This window comes from Mobula birostris, chromosome 5 (assembly GCF_030028105.1).
Source record: "Mobula birostris isolate sMobBir1 chromosome 5, sMobBir1.hap1, whole genome shotgun sequence".
Lineage (NCBI taxonomy): Eukaryota > Metazoa > Chordata > Chondrichthyes > Myliobatiformes > Myliobatidae > Mobula > Mobula birostris.
The window spans coordinates 204,345,640-204,366,164 of NC_092374.1; the positions used below are offsets into that span (position 1 = coordinate 204,345,640).

General features: G+C 45.0%; 1 protein-coding gene across 1 annotated transcript in view; it reads left to right on the top strand.

Annotated features, from left to right (window-relative positions):
• The first annotated feature begins 4,133 nt into the window (after positions 1-4,133).
• LOC140198304 (zinc-binding protein A33-like) overlaps positions 4,134-20,525 on the top strand; it is a 33,807-nt gene continuing 17,415 nt past the window's right edge. The window contains exons 1-5 of the mRNA XM_072259376.1: positions 4,134-4,557; positions 4,644-4,739; positions 5,557-5,790; positions 14,066-14,088; positions 14,185-14,303. Of these exons, the coding sequence (XP_072115477.1) occupies positions 4,147-4,557; positions 4,644-4,739; positions 5,557-5,790; positions 14,066-14,088; positions 14,185-14,303 (883 nt within the window). The 5' untranslated portion in view covers positions 4,134-4,146. The remainder of the gene's footprint in view (positions 4,558-4,643; positions 4,740-5,556; positions 5,791-14,065; positions 14,089-14,184; positions 14,304-20,525) is intronic.

The following is a 20,525-nucleotide window of genomic DNA, read 5'->3' on the forward strand; positions in this document are numbered from 1 at the left end:
AGTGAATACAGTCAACACGGGGTACAGAGGATGCTCTACACAGAGTGCATTGGTTACCGCTCCCCCGTGTAATCCAACAGACTGAAGACAAAAAAATTAATAGACACAAAGCAACACAAAAAAATCGATTTTTGTTTCAAGAACGGAAGAAACAGGAGCAGGAGTGGCCATTCGGCCTCTTGCCCCTGTTCTGCCCATCATTCAGAACATGGCCAGGAGAGGCGCTAAGGTAGTGCTAGGTGGGGCTATAGCCCCAGCAGAAATTGCAATAGCACCAGCGTAGCACTACCAAGAAATTAACTGAAATTTCACATACAATTTGCAGCTGCTTTGCTTTCTCTGTATAGTTTTGAATACAGCTTGTTTCTCCAGTTGATCTAGTGAAACAGCGCCGCCAATTACCATAGCACCCACGCAGCAATAAAGTTATAAACTCTGTCAGATCCACTCTACACTTCTGCTTATTCGTTCGTTGTTAATGTCTCGCCGTTGCTGTCCTCACATCAGTTAAGCTGATCTCAGATCACTTAAATTGGTGATCTCACTCACTCTCACTCACGCAAGAGATTGATAGTGTACATCCAGGTGCAGATCCATGGTCTCGCGAGGCTAACCGATGCCCCCCCCCCGCCCCCACACACACACACACGTTGTGCTTTTACACGCTGGCATCGGCCTGGCACGTGCATTATTTGGGCGGCGTGAAAAATGGATCGATTTTTAGTGAGAAAACGACCTCATCCAGAGGAATTTAAAAAAGGAGGGAGAGAGAAACCGGGGAATTATAGACCGGTTAGCCTAACGTCGGTGGTGGGGAAACTGCTGGAGTCAGTTATCAAGGATGTGATAACAGCACATTTGGAAAGTGGTGAAATGATCGGACAAAGTCAGCATGGATTTGTGAAAGGAAAATCATGTCTGACGAATCTCATTGAATTTTTTGAGGATGTAGCTAGTAGAGTGGATAGGGGAGAACCAGTGGATGTGGTACATTTGGATTTTCAGAAGGCTTTTGACAAGGTCCCACACAGGAGATTAGTGTCCAAACTTAAAGCACACGGTATTGGGGGTAAGGTATTGATGTGGGTGGAGAGTTGGTTAGCAGACAGGAAGCAAAGAGTGGGAATAAACGGGACCTTTTCAGAATGGCAGGCGGTGACTAGTGGGGTACCGCAAGGCTCAGTGCTGGGACCCCAGTTGTTTACAATATATATTAATGACTTGGATGAGGGAATTAAATGCAGCATCTCCAAGTTTGCGGATGACACGAAGCTGGGTGGCAGTGTTAGCTGTGAGGAGGATGCTAAGAGGATGCAGGGTGACTTGGATAGGTTGGGTGAGTGGGCAAATTCATGGCAGATGCAATTTAATGTGGATAAATGTGAAGTTATCCACTTTGGTGGCAAAAATAGGAAAACAGATTATTATCTGAATGGTGGCCGATTAGGAAAAGGGGAGGTGCAACGTGACCTGGGTGTCATTATACACCAGTCATTGAAAGTGGGCATGCAGGTACAGCAGGCGGTGAAAAAGGCGAATGGTATGCTGGCATTTATAGCGAGAGGATTTGAGTACAGGAGCAGGGAGGTACTACTGCAGTTGTACAAGGCCTTGGTGAGACCGCACCTGGAGTATTGTGTGCAGTTTTGGTCCCCTAATCTGAGGAAAGACATCCTTGCCATAGAGGGAGTACAGAGAAGGTTCACCAGATTGATTCCTGGGATGGCAGGACTTTCATATGAAGAAAGAATGGATGAACTGGGCTTGTACTCGTTGGAATTTAGAAGATTGAGGGGGGATCTGATTGAAACGTATAAGATCCTAAAGGGATTGGACAGGCTAGATGCAGGAAGATTGTTCCCGATGTTGGGGAAGTCCAGAACGAGGGGTCACAGTTTGAGGATAGAGGGGAAGCCTTTTAGGACTGAGATTAGGAAAAACTTCTTCACACAGAGAGTGGTGAATCTGTGGAATTCTCTGCCACAGGAAACAGTTGAGGCCAGTTCATTGGCTATATTTAAGAGGGAGTTAGATATGGCCCTTGTGGCTACGGGGGTCAGGGGGTATGGAGGGAAGGCTGGGGCGGTGTTCTGAGTTGGATGATCAGCCATGATCATAATAAATGGCGGTGCAGGTTCGACGGGCCGAATGGCCTACTCCTGCACCTATTTTCTATGTTTCTATGTTTCTATGTAATCAGTGGTGTCTCAGCCTGAGCCTATCTTAATTGAAAGCGACATGCAGAAAGGAGTAAGTGGGGATGAGGACGACAGCAGTTCATCGAAGGAGTGTGAGGGCGAAGTAGAGGAACAAGGAATGGAGCAGGATTCGGAAGAGAACGTTCATGAAGCTGCTCTTAGTGCTAGTGGGAATACTGTTAGCGATGTTAGCCAGCAGCCTGAGGAAGGACCCCGTCGGCCAGCATTGAAAAAGTACCCTTCGCTGCTCGCAACAAGTTTGGCAATTAGCAAAGGAGGCTGGTTTGACTGGCTGGAATACTCGATCACGAAAGATATTATGTTCTGCTTTGCATGCAGGCATTTCCTGTGTGGAGGACATGGGTTCCATTCTGCGTCTACCTTCACTGTCACCGGTTACCGCAACTGGCGGAAAGCTACAACAGCTTTCAAAACCCACCATGTAAGTGCAGCTCAGAAGTTTGCTTTGGAGGCATGGCCCGAATTCAGATTGAGAAAACAAAACGGTTCAAGATTGGGAAATATGCTTGACAAAGGACATGCAAAGATTGTCCAAGAAAATCGTGAGTATATGAGAGCTGTGGTTGAGTCTCTAGCAAGGACAGAGAGTGAATGACACGGTGGAATTTCTAGCTCCAATGAGACCCTACCGCGATGCATTTATAGATTTATACAAACTAATCTGCATATCACTGACTCTACCTGTGACATCTGCTTCATGCAAACGGAGTTTCTCTTGCTTCAGACGCCTCAAAACCTACCTAAGAAATAGCAGTGGCGATGCTCGGAACAGCAACTTGGCCCTGTTGCCATAAACAGCCGGAGGACCAAAGCACTTGACATCCAGAAAATCATTGATGCTTTCGCCACCAATCACAACAACAGACAGATTCTGCTTCTCTGAAAACATCAGTGGTGAGTGCAGTTGATTTTGTTAAAATTTGGGCCAAGGCTAATGCTTATTATTATTATTATTATTTTGTACTGGATATCCCATAGTCCTTATGTTTCCTGCAAATCCTAAACTATTACATTTACTGCTATTAAGCCTACTGGTTTTGCTTAGACTTCCAAGCAGTGATTCTGTTGATTTTTGTTTTAAATTCAGTAGCCGAATTAATTGAGGTATTGCATGGTCAGACTACGATTTGTCCAACTCCAGATAAAGCCTTGCATCAGTTGTTTGCCTTATTTGACTTTAATAACGGTGTATCTTTTGGCATTGTCTGTCTATGTAATGCGAATAGCAGTGGATATTGTGGGTTAGTGTTGTGTTTTTCAGTTGAAAAGTACACATTTGACGCTGATTGCGGGATTGGTGCATGATTCACGTTGTGTGCTGTGGGTCGGATGCTCCGTTGGTTTGTTCGTTTGTGCTCTGTGTAGCCCGGGTTGTCTCCGATGATGTTGACACTGTCACAGTTCACTTCTATATTAGATCTATCAATTGCCGCTGCTTGTGAATCAACAGAGGCATTTATAGTAGGCACATAATGCTTGAAACTGACTTTTGAACGCCACGCGTCTGGCCTTGCGAATACATATTACCATAGGGTAAATCCCTCAGCACCAACACTGAATACTTCTGCCCCACTGTAGCACCAGCAAGAAAAAACCTTTGGCGCCGCCACTGTAGGAACATCCAGGAGCAGGTTTGGACAATAGGCCAACAGTCTGTCTCGCTTTTCAGGAATTGTCCCTGTCAGTTTTGCCTTACACTGAACCAGACTCCGCGCTCCGGGTTCATTTATATTCAGACCTCTTTAATGTGTTTCTGATCCCATCCTGCCGGGGAAATTGCCGTGATTACTTCCCGGAAAACACTTGAAACAACGTTATGTTCATTCCGTGAGCCTGCAGCGCGCCTAGTGAACAATCGCGGTACTGCAGGGGTTCAGCAGCTTCCGAAAGTGAAAGGATCCTGAACCAGGAAGTGCCGGGAGTTAACATGGCTTCGAAACGACAGGTCGAGAGTTTAACCGAGGAGGCAATTTGTCCCATCTGCCTGGATTTCTTCACCGATCCGGTGTCACTGGCGTGCGGACACAACTTTTGCCGCTCCTGTATCACACGGTGTTGGGAAAGGGAGGAGAGAAACTCCTGCCCGCAATGTAGAGAGGAGTTTACGGACCGCACCCTCAGGGCCAGTCGGGCCTTGGCAAATCTGTCTGAGAAAGCTCGAAAACTAAACCTGAATCCGAAAGAGAAGGAAAGTAAACTTCACTGCGAGGAACATGAGGAAGAACTGAAGCTGTTTTGTGAGACGGACAGGAAACTGATCTGTCTGATCTGTAGAGATGCACTGGAACACAAGTCTCACAACTTCATGCCGATTAAAGAAGCCGTTAAAACTTACAAGGTAAAAATAACCCGCTCTCGACCGTCTTTTTGTCTAATCCAAAAGTGTCATCTTTTTGTCTAACCCATTCGCTGTTTGATTCCCAGGATCGGGTTAAATCTTCCTTAGACTCTCTCACAAAAAAGAAATCGGACTTTCGGGAAATGGAGCAGCAGCAGAAAGAGAAGATTTCTGGAGTTCGGGTGAGGCTCCCTGAGCAGAATTTCCAATATCGTTGTGTAGTTTTGTTCCCTTTAATGCAGAATAGCAGAATATCGCAGCTCCAGTGCCCGGGGTTCGATCCTGACCTCTGGTGCTGTCTGCGTGGAGTTTGCACGTTCTCCCGGTAACCAGTACCTTCTTTTAGCCAACATTCCATGGTTGAACGGTAAATTGGCTACTGTAATTAACCCTGTGAAGGGGGGTTGTGTGTGAATCAGGTGGGAGTTAATGGGTCAGTGAGGAAGACTGAGTTCCAGGGAAATGTCATCGAAGATCTGAGAGCCACTTACTTACTGCCTGTTATGCCACTGGCGTTTAGGACTGCAATGAAGGCCCTCCATCTCTGGCAGTGTTCATGTCTTCATTGAACACGTCAGCAGCTACTTTTCAGTTTTCACTCCTGTCAGTCATGCAGGTCCTGAGTGGAGACTCAGGAATAACATGGCACTCAGATGTAGAAAGACTCTTCATTGTTTCCATAACAATTTTGTTTTACCAGTCAGTATTGTTAGCCCTGAGCTGAACCCATGAACCTGGAGGACCAGTAGACCACTCTTACTCTGGCACTCTGGCCTCTACCCTTTGACCTGTTTGGCATGGGTGACCTGACCAAGAGTCAAAGCATAAAGCCCACATTCCAGCCAGCAGAGTTCTTTGGGTCACTGAGGCTCACAAGCCTCCAAACCCAACGGCAAGGATGTGGTCCTCTTGGATGATGATGGGCTGGATAGACCGTCCATATCATAAGGAAATACATCAGGGCCAAATAATAAACTAGCCTCTCCTTTCATTTGACAGGAACAGTCACAAAGTGTTCAGTCCCACATCACATCCCAGTTTGCTGAACTGCGCCGGATTATCACCGAGAAAGAGCAGCGCGCGCTCCGAGATCTCAGGGAAGAAGAGGAGAGGATTCTAAATCCAATGGAGAAAAATCTTCGAGACATTCAAGAGAATTTAAATTCTATTCAGGAGGAAATCTCTTGGTTACAAACACAGATGGATCAGAAAGATGATGTGATATTCCTCATGGTGAGAGATTTCAGTTTGGTTCTGTAAAAGTGCACAATCACAATATGATGAATTTTAAATCAGTGTGGTATTTACAAATACTGTCATTGTAAACTGATTTAAACCTGGCAGATGTTTTCACTGTTCCGAACTGTTGTCATTCCCCAAACCGGCCTCCCACAACATTTGTACATCACAGGACAGTCTGCAACCTTCTCGGGAATGAGTTACTCTGATCAGAGCACTGAGCTGGTGATCGTTTCTGTGACTCCCACATATTCCCCTGATACTCAGAGTAACAACCAGTTACAGTCAGAGGCTGTGAGTGTGTCTGGTGTGGTGGGTTTGGAGGGTCTCTCTGTCGATCAGTGGGAACTGAGGTTGAATCGCAGGATGTGACCCACACATCAGATTTACCAGCAATATCTGGTTTGTATCAGGTTCATTGTTTTAGAGAATTTGTACCATCTGTTTTGTTTTTCAGATATATTCTTTTTTGGATTATATCCCATTTTCCATCAAAGACAGGTCTTTCAGCCCTTCTTCCCTTATCAACTTCCCTGCTTCACAAGCAACCTCCCACACAGAGCAACAGTGCCCCGAACTCCATGGTCCCTCATGTGTTTATGCAGCTTCCCCATTACATTCAATCTCTGCTGTTCCACTTCAGCCACTCCTGTGACAGTGAGTCCACGTTCTCTTCACCACATTTCTTGTGGCATTTGTTTTTTTTTCTGTCATTTATTTTTTATTGAAGTTCATCATCAAACAAATATTTCCATAAGATGTATTTCAGATACTGTACATAAATATGATATAATCATGTTTGTCACAAATCTCCACATAATATTTATAGAAACATAGAAACATAGAAAATAGGTGCAGGAGTAGGCCATTCGGCCCTTCGAGCCTGCACCGCCATTTATTATGATCATGGCTGATCATCCAACTCAGAACACCGCCCCAGCCTTCCCTCCATACCCCCTGACCCTCGTAGCCACAAGGGCCATATCTAACTCCCTCTTAAATATAGCCAATGAACTGGCCTCAATTGTTTCCTGTGGCAGAGAATTCCACAGATTCACCACTCTCTGTGTGAAGAAGTTTTCCCTCAACTCAGTCCTAAAAGGCTTCCCCTCTATCCTCAAACTGTGACTCTGAGGTATACACTTATAGAAAGGAGAGGAAAGAAAGAACAATCGAAAGAAGAAAACTATGTACAGAGTAGAGAGTGATCATTTTTTACAACATATTCATTGACTTGTGAGAATAAAATCAGGCCTATGAGGTTTTGTATAGTTAAACCATTTTCCCAGTATGAATAAAATTGTTCCAACTTATGATCAGCAGATGCTGTTATTTTCTCCGTTTTGTAAACGTCCATTGTAATTTCCATCCATACATTTAAAGTTGGGCTCTCCTGTGCTAACCATTTCCTGGTAAGGGTCTTTTTACCAACCACCAGCAGTATATTCATTAGATATTTATCTTTTTTCAAGCATTCTTGAGGTACATACCCAAAATATATGGTCTTACTTTCTAAGGGTATTTCACATTTAAAGATGTCTTGTAGGGCATTACGAAACCCACTCCAACAGTCTTTGATAATGGGGCATTCCCAGAACATATAATAATAGCTTGCATTTTGATTTCCACAATTTTTCCAGCAAATGGGGGGGGGGGTGGGGTTGGTGCAGTACCTACCATAATGGGATTTCTGAGAGGGTGTAATAAAGTATCTTATCAAGTTTTTCCACCCAAACTCCCTCCATTTCTGTGAACTGGTACACTTCCATTGATACCTCCATATTATTGTCCAGTCTCCCTCACTCATTATTATCCCTCCTTCCTTCTCCCATTTGTTTTAATGTATGAAGTCGAATGTGTTTTAAGAATTGACAAACCCTTAAACACGCTTGAAATGATTCTATTACCATTGTCTGAATTATATGCTTTTCTAAATAGCTCTATCAGACATGTACTTGCCTTGGTTACATTTTTAACCGTCCTATTAACATAGTGTCACATCTATAAATACCGGTAAAAGTCTTGTTTTTCTAATAAGTGTTTCTCTTTGAGCATTTCAAAACTGAACAGTGTTCCTTCTTTCATTATATTGCAAATAACTGTTTTTCCTTTTCCTGTCCAGTCTTTAATTCTAGCACCCAGTTTAGCCGGCGTAAAATCCGAGTCACATGCACACCATTTAAGAATTACAATGACTCTCTCTAGTTTATGTTCTTTTATAATAGTTTTCCATATTTTAAGAGCCCATTTCACCCACGGGTTATCAGTAGCATTTATGTAACTTTGTAGGTTGTTATCAGGCAAAATTGCCTGTATGGGGATGGAAAGTATCCTCTTCTCAATGTTTTTCCATTGAGCGTCATATGATGGGTTGCACCAGCATATCACAGCTCTCAACTGGGCTGCAAAATAATAATCTCTAAGAGAAGGTAGGCCCCATTCCCCCCCGCCCCCACTTTTTCTTGGCCAATTGCAATGTTTTGAGCCGAACCCTAGGCCTTTGACCTTGCCATATATATCTTCATAGCACCTTGTTCCGTTCATTGAATTGAGTTTGTTTAATCTCTATTGGTAGGGTCTGAAACTGATATAGTAGTCTGGGCAGTATATTCATTTTAATAGATTCAATCCTTGAACTGAGACCAAGAAAAGGAATTAGGCTCCATCTTGTTATATCTTCCTTAATTTTTTATATATAGGCTGATAATTACATTCTGATAATTTTGCCAAATCTTTTGACAGACTGTTGGCCATGCCCAAGGATATCATCTTTCAATTTCTCTTGGTGGGCGATAGTTATATGAAAGAAGTTGGGTTTTATCTATGTAAACACGAGGAATTCTGCAGATGCTGGAAATTCAACACCTGCTGCGTTCACCAGCAACTTTGATGTGTGTTGCTTGGGTTTTATCTATGTTGATCTTGTATCCTGATAATTGGCCATATTGTTCAAATGATTGCATCAAATTAGGTAAAGAGTATGTTGGTTGCCCTGGACATAGATCAAGATGTCATCCGCATACCAGGCCAACTAATGCTCTGTCCCTTTAATTGTAATTCCCCTGATATATTCATTTTGTCTGATGTATTGAGGTAATGGTTCCAGATATATTCCGAAGAGTAGCGGTGACCATAGAATATAGAACATAGAATAGTACAGCACAGTAAAGGCCTTCGGCCCACAATGTTGTGCCGACCCTCAAACCCTGCCTCCCATATAACCCCCTACCTTAAATTCCTCCATATACCTGTCTAGTAGTCTCTTAAACTTCACTAGTGTATCTGCCTCCACCACTGACTCTGGCAGAGCATTCCACACACCAACCACTCTCTGAGTAAAACACCTTCTTCTAATATCCCCCGTGAACTTCCCACCCCTTACCTTAAAGCCATGTCCTCTTGAATTGAGCAGTGGTGCCCTGGGGAAGAGGCGTTGGCTATCCACTCTATCTATTCCTCCTATTATCTTGTACACCTCTATCATGTCTCCTCTCATCCTCCTTCTCTCCAAAGAGTAAAGCCCTAGCTCCCTTAATCTCTGATCATAATGCATACTCTCTAAACCAGGCAGCATCCTGGTAAATCTCCTCTGTACCCTTTCCAATGCTTCCACATCCTTCCTATAGTGAGGCGACCAGAACTGGACACAGTACTCCAAGTGTGGCCAAACCAGAGTTTTATAGAGCTGCATCATTACATTGCGACTCTGAAACTCTATCCCCCGACTTATAAAAACTAACACCCCATAAGCTTTCTTAACTACCCTATCCACCTGTGAGGAAACTTTCAGGGATCTGTGGACATGTACCCCCAGATCACTCTGCTCCTCCACACTACCAAGTATCCTGCCATTTACTTTGTACTCTGCCTTGGAGTTTGTCCTTTCAAAGTGTACCACCTCACACTTCTCCGGGTTGAACTCCATCTGCCACTTCTCAGCCCACTTCTGCATTCTATCAATGTCTCCCTGCAATCTTTGACAATCCCCTACACTATCTACAACATCACCAACCTTTGTGTCGTCTGCAAACTTGCCAACCACCCTTCTACCCCCACAATCAGGTCGTTAATAAAAATTACGAAAAGTAGAGGTCCCAGAACAGATCCTTGTGGGACACCACTAGTCACAATCCTCCAATCCGAATGTACTCCCTCCACCATGACCCTCTGCCTTCTGCAGGCAAGCCAATTCTGAATCCACCTGGCCAAACTTCCCTGGATCCCATGCCTTCTGACTTTCTGAATAAGCCTACCGTGTGGAACCTTGTCAAATGCCTTACTAAAATCCATATAAATCACATCCACTACACTACCCTCATCTATATGCCTGGTCACCTCCTCAAAGAACTCTATCAGGCTTGTTAGACACAATCTGCCCTTCACAAAGCCATGCTGACTGTCCCTGATCAGACCATGATTCTCTAAATGCCCAGAGATCCTATCTCTAAGAATCTTTTCCAACAGCTTTCCCACCACAGACGTAAGGCTCACTGGTCTATAATTACCCGGACTATCCCTACTACCTTTTTTGAACAAAGGGACAACTTTCGCCTCCCTCCAATCCTCTGGTACCATTCCCGTGGACAACGAGGGCATAAAGATCCTAGCCGGAGGCTCAGCAATCTCTTCCCTCGCCTCATGGAGCAGCCTGGGGAATATTCCGTCAGGCCCTTGGGACTTATCCAACCTAATAGAAACTACAGCACAGAAACAGGCCTTTTGGCCCTTCTTGGCTGTGCCGAACCATTTTCTGCCTAGTCCCACTGACCTGCACACGGACCATATCCCTCCATACACCTCCCATCCATGTATCTGTCCAATTTATTCTTAAATGTTACAAAAGAACCCACATTTACCACCTCGTCTGGCAGCTCATTCCATACTCCCACCACTCTCTGTGTGAAGAAGCCCCCGCTAATGTTCCCTTTAAACTTTTCCCCCCTCACCCTTAACCCGTGTCCTCTGGTTTTTTTCTCCCCTTGCCTCAGCGGAAAAAGCCTGCTTGCATTCACTCTATCTATACCCATCATAATTTTATATACCTCTATCAAATCTCCCCTCATTCTTCTACGCTCCAGGGAATAAAGTCCTGACCTATTCAGCCTTTCTCTGTAACTAAGTTTCTCAAGTCCCAGCAACATCCTTGTAAACCTTCTCTGCACTCTTTCAACCTTATTTATATCCTTCCTGTAATTTGGTGACCAAAACTGAACACAATACTCCAGATTCGGCCTCACCAATGCCTAATACAACCTCATCATAACATTCCAGCTCTTATACTCAATACTTTGATTAATAAAGGCCAATGTACCAAAAGCTCTCTTTACGACCCTATCTACCTGTGACGACACTTTTAGGGAATTTTGTATCTGTATTCCCAGATCCCTCTGTTCCACTGCACGCCTCAGTGCCTTACCATTAACCCTGTATGTTCTACGTTGGTTTGTCCTTCCAACGTGCAATACCTCACACTTGTCAGTATTAAACTCCATCTGCCATTTTTCAGCCCATTTTTCCAGCTGGTCCAAGTCCCTCTGCAGGCTCTGAAAAACCTTCCTCACTCTCTACTACACCTCCAATCTTTGTATCATCAGCAAACTTGCTGATCCAATTTACCATATTATCATCCAGATCATTGATATAGATGACAAATAACAATGGACCCAGCACTGATCCCTGTGGCACACCACTAGTCACAGGCCTCCACTCAGAGAAGCAATTCTCCACCACCACTCTCTGGCTTCTTCCATCGAGCCAATGTCTAATCCAAATTACCACCTCTCCATGCATACCTAGCGACTGAATTTTCCTAACTAACCTCCCATGCGGGACCTTGTCAAAGGCCTTACTGAAGTCCATGTAGACAATATCCACTGCCTTCCCTTCATCCACTTTCCTGGTAACCTCCTCGAAAAACTCCAATAGATTGGTCAAACATGACCTACCACGCACAAAGCCATGTTGACTCTCCCTAATAAGCCCCTGTCTATCCAAATGCTTGTAGATTCTGTCTCTTAGTACTCCCTCCAATAACTTACCTACTACTGACATTAATCTCACCGGCCTATAATTTCCTGGATTACTTTTCGATCCTTTTTTAAACAACGGAACAACATGAGCCACTCTCCAATCCTCCGGCACTTCACCCGTAGACAGCAACATTTTAAATATTTCTGCCAGGGCCCCCGCAATTTCAACACTAGTCTCCTTCAAGGTCCGAGGGAACCAATGTATTTTAACAACTCCAACACCTTCTGTGTCACCTTATGCTGCCTTCTTCCACCTGACTAGATTTTCCACCTCACTTGTCACCCATGGTTCCTTCACCCTACCATTCTTTATCTTCCTCACCAGGACAAATTTATCCCTAACATCCTGCAAGAGATCTCTAAACATCGACCACATGTCCATAGTACATTTCCCTGCAAAAACATCATCCCAATTCACACCCGCAAGTTCTAGCCTTATAGCCTCATAATTTGCCGTTCCCCAATTAAAAAATTTCCTGTCTTCTCTGATTCTATCCTTTTCCATGATAATGCTAAAGGCCAGGGAGCGGTGATCACTGTCCCCCAGATGCTCACACACTGAGAGATCTGTGACTTAATCCGGTTCATTACCTAGTACTAGATCTAGTATGGCATTCCCCCTGGTCGGCCTGTCTACATACTGTGACAGGAATCCATCCTGGACACACTTAACAAACACTGCCCCACCTAAACCCTTGGAACTAATCAGGTGCCAATCAATATTAGGGAAGTTAAAGTCACCCATGATAACAACCCTGTTATTTTTGCACCTTTCCAAAATCTGCCTCCCAATCTGTTCCTCTATATCTCTGCTGCTACCAGGGGGCCGATAGAAGACCCCCAATAGAGTAACTGCTCCCTTCCTGTTCCTGACAGGAATAGACCATGCACAACCCTATCTCATGCCACTTTCTAGGGTAAAACGATTAGATAAATATCCATTGATTTTAATCCTAGCAGTAGGATTGTCGTATAGTGCCTGCATAGTTTTAATAATTGTGTCATATAGACCAAATCTATTCTTGTGGCATTTATTAAAGACCAATTGATGTTTTACCTTTGACTTTTGGTCTCGGCCCAAGCAGAAATATTTTCTCCGCTCCCACCCCATCAAATCCATTCGCAATCTTCAATTCCTCCATCTGATCCTCCCTGACATTGTATCCAGATAAAAATGCACAACCTGTCCAGTCTCTCCTGTAAGTTCCATCCTCTCAGTTATGGTGTAATTTTCATAAACATTCCTTGTACTTTCTCCTGTGCTTCCGTGTCCCTCTTTCATGCCTTATGAAAACAGGTTGAGTGCACTCGGCCTTTTAGTCATAGTCATAGTCATAGTCATACTTTATTGATCCCGAGGAAAATTGGGTTTTGTTACAGTTGCACCAACCAAGAATGGAGTATAAATATAGCAATATAAAAACCATAAAAAATTAAATAATAATATGTAAATTATGCCAGGAAATAAGTCCAGGACCAGCTTATTGGCTCAGGGTGTCTGACCCTCCAAGGGGGGAGTTGTAAAGTTTGATGGCCACAGGCAGGAATGACTTCCTATGATGCTCTGTGTTGCATCTCGGTGGAATGAGTCTCTGGCTGAATGTACTCCTGTGCCCAACCAGTACATTATGTAGTGGATGGGAGACATTGACCAAGATGGCATGCAACTTGGACAGCATCCTCTTTTCAGACACTCTTTTCAGACTCTTTTCTCCTTGGAGTAACGGAGGATGAGAGGTGACCTGATAGATGTGTATAAGATGCTGAGAGGCATTAATCGTGTGGATAGTCAGAGGCTTTTTCCCAGGGATGAAATGGCTGCCACAAGAGGACACAGGCTTAAGGTGCTCGGGAATAGGTACAGAGGAGATGTCAGGGGTAGGTTTTTTCACTCAGAGGGTGGTGAATGCGTGGAATGGGCTGCTGGCAATGCTGGTGGAGGCGGATACGATAGGGTCTTTTAAGAGACTTTTGGATAGATACATGGAGCTTAGAAAAATAGACGGCTATGGGTAAACCTAGTAATTTCTAAGGTTGGAACATGTGCGGTACAACCTTGTGGGCCCAAGGGCCTGTATTGTGCTGTAGGTTTTCTATGTTTCTATGTTTCTTTCTCCAGGTGTGTCAGTGGGAGTAAGCAGGAATTTTCAGCAGTTTTTAATAACTTGCTTCAGATTCCTGCTGTTCGGATGCCGATGGTCAGTCTCAGTCAATTGAGATCTGTGTTTTATTTATTTCAGGAGGAAGCTCGTCGGAAGAGGAGGTAGGACATGGTCTTGACTGAAACTCTGGATGGACTTGTAAAATAGTTCAAATATCACTGATGCTCAGTTTATGACCAGTTGTATAATATTTACAGGATCAGTGATGACGCCAAGAGATTGTCAGTGACAGATGGTGCCCTACTGGTTGAAAAATTTGATCATCCCTATTTGCTCGACTTAGCGTCGGAAGAAGTGCTTGACAAATTTAAGCGAGGTAAAACATATTGATTCATTTGTCCTTGTTTATGAGACACAATTAAGTTATAATTCGACGCAAAATATGGTTGTAATAATAGGGCTGAAGGGGAACGAGAGACAATGAGACATAGGAGCAGAATTAGTCTACTTGGCCCATCTTTGAACCTCCTTTGAACCCTCTCCAATGCCATCACATCTTTTCTCAGATCAGGAGCCCTGAACTGTTCACAATACTCAAGGTGAAGCCTCACCAGTACCTTATAAAGCCTCAGCAACACATCCCTGCTCTTGTATTCTAGATCTCTTGAATCGAATGCTAACATTGCATTTGCCTTCCTCACCACTGACTCAACCAGCAAGTTAACCTTCAGGTTGTTCTGCACAAGGACTCCCAAGTCTCATTTGCATCTCTGATTTTTGGATTTTCTCCCCACTTAGAATACAGTCTGCAGATTTATTTCTACAAACAAAGTGCATGAACATGCATTTTCCAACATTGTATTTTATTTGCTCCTTTCTTGTCCATTCTCCTAATCTGTCTCAGTCCTTCTACAGCCTACCTGCTTCCTCAACACCACCTGCCTCTCCACCAATCTTCATAACATCGGCAAACTTGGCAACAAATCCATCTATTCCATCACCTTAATCATTGATATACAGCATAAAAAGAAGTTGTCCCAATACCGACCCCCGCAGAACACCACTAGTCACTGGCAACAATCAGAAAAGGATACTTTTATTCCCAGTCGCTGCCTCCTACCAATCAGCCAACTCTCTAAACATGTCAGTAACTTTCCTGTAATACCATGGGCTCTTAACTTGGTCACAGCCTCGTGTGGCACCTTGTCAAAGGCCTTCTGAAAGTCCATTTATACAATATCCCCTTCATCTATCCTATGTGTAATCTCGTCAAAGAATTCCTACAGGTTCGTCATGCAAGATTTTCGCTGAAGGAAACCATTATGACTTTGTCCTATCTTGTCCTGTGTCACCAAGTACTCCATAACCTCAACCTTAACAATTGACTCCAACATCTTCCCAACCACTGAGGTCAGGCTAACTGGTCATAATTTCCTTTCTGCTGCCTTTCTCTTTTAAAGAATGGAGTGACATTTGCAATTTTCCAGTCGTCTGAAAGATAATTTCTAATGCCTCCACAACCTGTACCGCTATCTTTTTCAAGCCCCGAGTGTGCAGTTCATCTGCTCTGGGTGACTGATGTACCCTTGGGTCTTTCAGCTTTTTGAGCACCTTCTCCCTTGTAAAATTAACTGCACTCACTGAGTTCATCTGCCACCTCCTTCACCTCCGTTATTATCTCTCTGGCCTCATTTTCTAGCGATCCTACATCCACACTAATCTCTCTTTTATTTTTACATACAGTACTTGAAAAAGCTTTCACTATCCACTTTGATATTGCTTGCTAGCTTGCTTTCATATTTCATCTTCTTCCTCCTAATGATTCTTTTAGTTGCGCTCTGTAGTTTTTAAAAGCTTCTCAGTCCTTTCTTCCCACTAATTTTTGCTTTGTTTTATGCCCTTTCCTTTGCTTTTACATTAGCTTTGACTTCCCTTATATTATTTTTCCATTTGAGTATTTCTTTGTTTCTGGAATACATCCATCCTGCACCTTCTCATTTGTTCCCAGAAACTCTCTCCATTGCTGCTCTGCTGTCATCCCTGCCAGCATCTCCTTCCAAATTATTTTGTCCAACTCTTTTCACCTATCACTGTAAATACCCTTATTCCACTGTATTACTGCGATGTCAGACTTACTTTCTCCCTGTCAACTTTCAAGTTGAAGTCAATCATTTTGTGATCACTGCCTCCTAACGGTTCTTTTACCTTAAACACCCCAATTGCTCCCAGTTCATTCCATAACACCAATCCAGTATTGCTGATCTCCCAGTAGGCTCAACGACAAACTGCTCTAAAAAGCCATCTCACAGGCATTCAGCAAACTCACTCACTTGAGATCCATTTCCAACCTGATTTTCCCAATTGACCTGCATGTTGAAATCTCCCACCACTATCGTAACATTGACCTTTTGACACTCCTTTTCTATATCCTGTTGTAATCTATGGTCCACATCCCAGCTAGTATTGGGAGGCCTGGAAATACCCTTGCAGTTTCTTGACTCAACCCAGAAGTCTTCAACATCTTCCAATCCTATGTTACATCTTTCTTCTGATTTAGAAACATAGAAAACCTATAGCACAATACAGGCCCTTCTGCCCACAAAGCTGTGCCGAACATGTCCTTACCTTAGAAATTATATCATTCTTTACCACCAGAGCCACGCCACCCCCTCTGCCTGCCTTCCTATCCCTCCGATACAACGTGTAACCTTGCACGTTCATCTCCCAACTGCAACCATCCTTCAGCCACGATTCAGTGATGGCCACGACATCATACCCAACAATTTGTAATAGTGCAATAAGATCATCCACCTTATTTCTTATCCACTGTGCATTGAGATATAACACTTTGGGTACTGTATTTGCTACCCTTTTTGATTCTGCATTCCTAAAGTACTGATACTCACCCTGTTGGCTGAGACTATGTCCCATCACTTGCCTGCCCTTCCTGACAGTCTGACTGTAGGCTCTCTTTGGGTTTTTACCATACTTCCTATCCTGTCCCTTCACTCTGGTTCCCAATTCCTGCCAAATTAGTTTAAACCCTCCCCAACAGCTCTAACAAAGCTGCCCGTGAGAATATTGGTCCCCCTCGGTTCCAGGTGCAACCTGCCCCGTTTGAACAGGTCATACCTCCCCCAGAAGAGATCTCAATGATCCAAGAACCTGAAGCCCTGTCCCTGCACCAGCTTCTCAGCCACACATTAATTTGCCAAATCACAAACAAGAGAAAATCTGCAGACGCTGGAAATCCGAACAACAGAAACAAAATACTGGAGGAACTCAGCAGGCCAAGCAAAATCTATCGAAAAAAGTACAGTCGACGTTCCGGTCTGAAATCCTTCGGCAGGACTGGAGGAGAAAAGCTGAGGAGTAGATTTGAAAGGTGGGCTGAGGAGAGAGAGAAACGCCAGGAGATACATGATGGAGGGATGCAGCAAAGTGCTGGGAAGTTGATTGGTGAAAGAGACAGAAGGCCATGGAAGAAAGAAGATGAAGGGGATGGGGAGGAGCACCAGAGGGAGGCGATGGGCGGGCAAGGAGATAACATAAGAGAGGGAAAGGGGATGGGAAATGGTGAAGTGGGGGAGGTAGAGGCATGACTGGAAGCTTGAGAAATTGACGTTCATGCCATCAGGTTGGAGGCTACCCAAACAGAATATAAGGTGTTGTTCCTCCAACCTAAGTGTGGCCTCATCATGACAGTGGAGGAGGCCATGGGGGGACATTTGGGAATGGGAAGTGGAAGTAAAATGGGTGGCCACTGGGAGATCCTGCTTTTTCCGGCAGACGGAGCATAGATGCCTGGTGAAGCAGTCTCCCAATCTACGTCAGGTCTCACCGACATACAAGAGGCCACACCGGGAGCACCGAACACAGCATATGACCCTAACAGACTCACAGGTGTATTGTCACCTCACCTGGAAGGACTGTTTGGGGCTCTGTATGTAAGTGAGGGAGGAGGTATAAGGGCGGGTGAAACACCTTTCTGCTTGCAAGGATGTGACAGGAGGGAGATCAGTGGGGAGGGACGGATGGATGAGGATAAGTGTCAGGAGGGAGATCAGTGGGGAGGGACGGATGGACAAGGATAAGTGACAGCAGGGAGATCAGTGGGGAGGGACGGATGGACAGGGATAAGTGTCAGGAGGGAGATCAGTGGGGAGGGACGGATGGACAGGGATAAGTGACAGGAGGGAGATCAGTGGGGATGGACGGGTGGACAAGGATAAGTGTCAGGAGGGAGATCAGTGGGCAGGGACGGATGGACAAGGATAAGTGTCAGGAGGGAAATCAGTGGGGAGGGACGGATGGACAGGGATAAGTGACAGGAGGGAGATCAGTGGGGAGGGACGGATGGACAGGGATCAGTGTCAGGAGGGAGATCAGTGGGGAGGGACGGATGGACAAGGATAAGTGACAGGAGGGAGATCAGTGGGGAGGGACGGATGGACAGGGATAAGTGTCAGGAGGGAAATCAGTGGGGAGAGGCAGATGGACAAGGACTCGTGTAGGGAGTGATCCTTGCAGAAAGCAGAAATGGTGGGGGTTGGAGGGGGAAGATGTGTTTGGAGGTGGGATCCCGTTGGAGGTGGCAGAAGTTGCAGAGAATTATGTGCTGGACACAGATGCTGATGGGGTGGTAGGTGAGGACAAGAGGAACACTATCCCTGGTAGCGTGGCGGGAGGATGGGGTAAGAGTAGACGTGAGTGAAATGGAAGAGACGTGGTTGAGGGTAGCGTTGATGATGGAGGAAGGGAACCGATGTCTATTATAAACCAACAGACTCTCACAGCCCACATCACGCACTTCCCGTTTCAACCCCCTACCCAAAATCCACAAACCTGCTTGTCCAGGTAGACCCATTGTTTCAGCTTGTTCCTGCCCCACTGAACTCATATCCACCGATGTCTATTATAAATCAACAGACTCTCACAACTACCTGGACTATACCTCGTTCCACCCTGCTACTTGTAAAAACGCCTTCTCCTTCTCTCAATTCCTCTGTCTTCACTGCATCTGCTCTCAGGATGAAGCTTTTCATTCCAGATTGAAGGAGATATCCTCCTTTTCCAAAGAAAGGGGCTTCCCTTCCTCCACCATCAACGCTACCCTCAACCACATCTCTTCCATTTCACACACGTCTGCTCTTACCTCATCCTCCACCACACTACCAGTGATAGGGTTCTTCTTGTCCTCACCTACCACCCCACCAACCTCTGCGTCCAGCATATAATTTTCCACAACTTCCACCATGTCCAACTGGATCCCGCCACCAAACACATCTTTCCATCCCCCGCCTCTCACTTTCTGCTTTCCACAGGGATTGCTCCCTACATGATTCCCTTGTCCATTCGCCCCTCCCCACTGGTTTCCCTCCTGGCTCTTATCCTTGCAAGCAGAACAAGTGCTACACCTGCCCTTACACCTCCTCCCTCACCACCATTCAGGGCCACAAACAGTCCTTCCAGGTGAGGTGACACTCCAGGTGACTGGAGACCACTTCGCCGAGCATCTACGCTCCATCCGCCAGAACAAGTGTGAACTCCCAGTGCCACCCACTTTAATTTCATTTCCCGTTCCGATATGTCTGTCTGTATTGTGCTGTAGGTTTTCTATGTTTCTATGTCTCCAATTCCACTTCCCATTCTGATATGTCTGTCCTTGGCCTCCTCCACGGTCAGGATAAGGCCACACTTATGTCAGAGCAACAACACCTCATATTCCATTTGGGTAGACTCCAACATGATGGCATGAACATCGATTTCTCAAACTTCCAGTAATACCTGCACCCCCCACTCTTCACCATTTCCCATTTCCCTCTCTCATGGTATCTCCTTGCCTGCCCACTGCCTCCCTCTTGGGCTCTCCCCCTCAACCCCCAGCCTTCTTTCTTCCATGGCCTCTGTCTCTTTCACCAATCAACTCCCTAACTCTTTGCTTCATCCCTCCCCTGCCGAGTTTCACCTATCGCCTGGCATTTCTTTCTCTCCTTCCCGCACCTTCCAAATCTACTCCTCAGCATTTTTTCTCCAGTCCTGCTGAAGGGGTTCGGCCCGAAATGTTGACTGTATTTTTTTGCATAGATGCTGCCTGGCCTGCTGAATTCCTCCAGAACGTGCTGAATCATCCTGTTTCTACCCTCACTGGTGCGTGACAGAGGCAGCAATCGAGAAATTGCTTCCTGGGAGGTCCTGCTTCTCAGCTTTCTACCTAGATCTCTACATTCTCTCTTCAGGACCTCTTTGCTCTGCGCTAACTGCCTATTCACATTTCCATTTCTCCTGACAGTCTCCCAGCTACTCGCCTCCTGCAGCTTCGGGGTGACTACTTCCTTGTAACTCTGATCAATTATCTCTTCACTCTCCTCTACAACCCAAAGGTCATCCAGCTGCTGCTACAGATCCCTAACATCCCCAAGGACTTGAGAGTCCTTGTGCAGAACACCTCAAGGTTAACTTGCAGGTTGAGTCGGTGATGAGGAAGCCAAATTCAATGTTAGCATTCATTTCATTCAATACAAGAGCAAACGATGTGATGCTGAGGATTTATAAGGCACTGGTGAGGCCTCACTTTGAGTATTGTGAACAGTTTTGG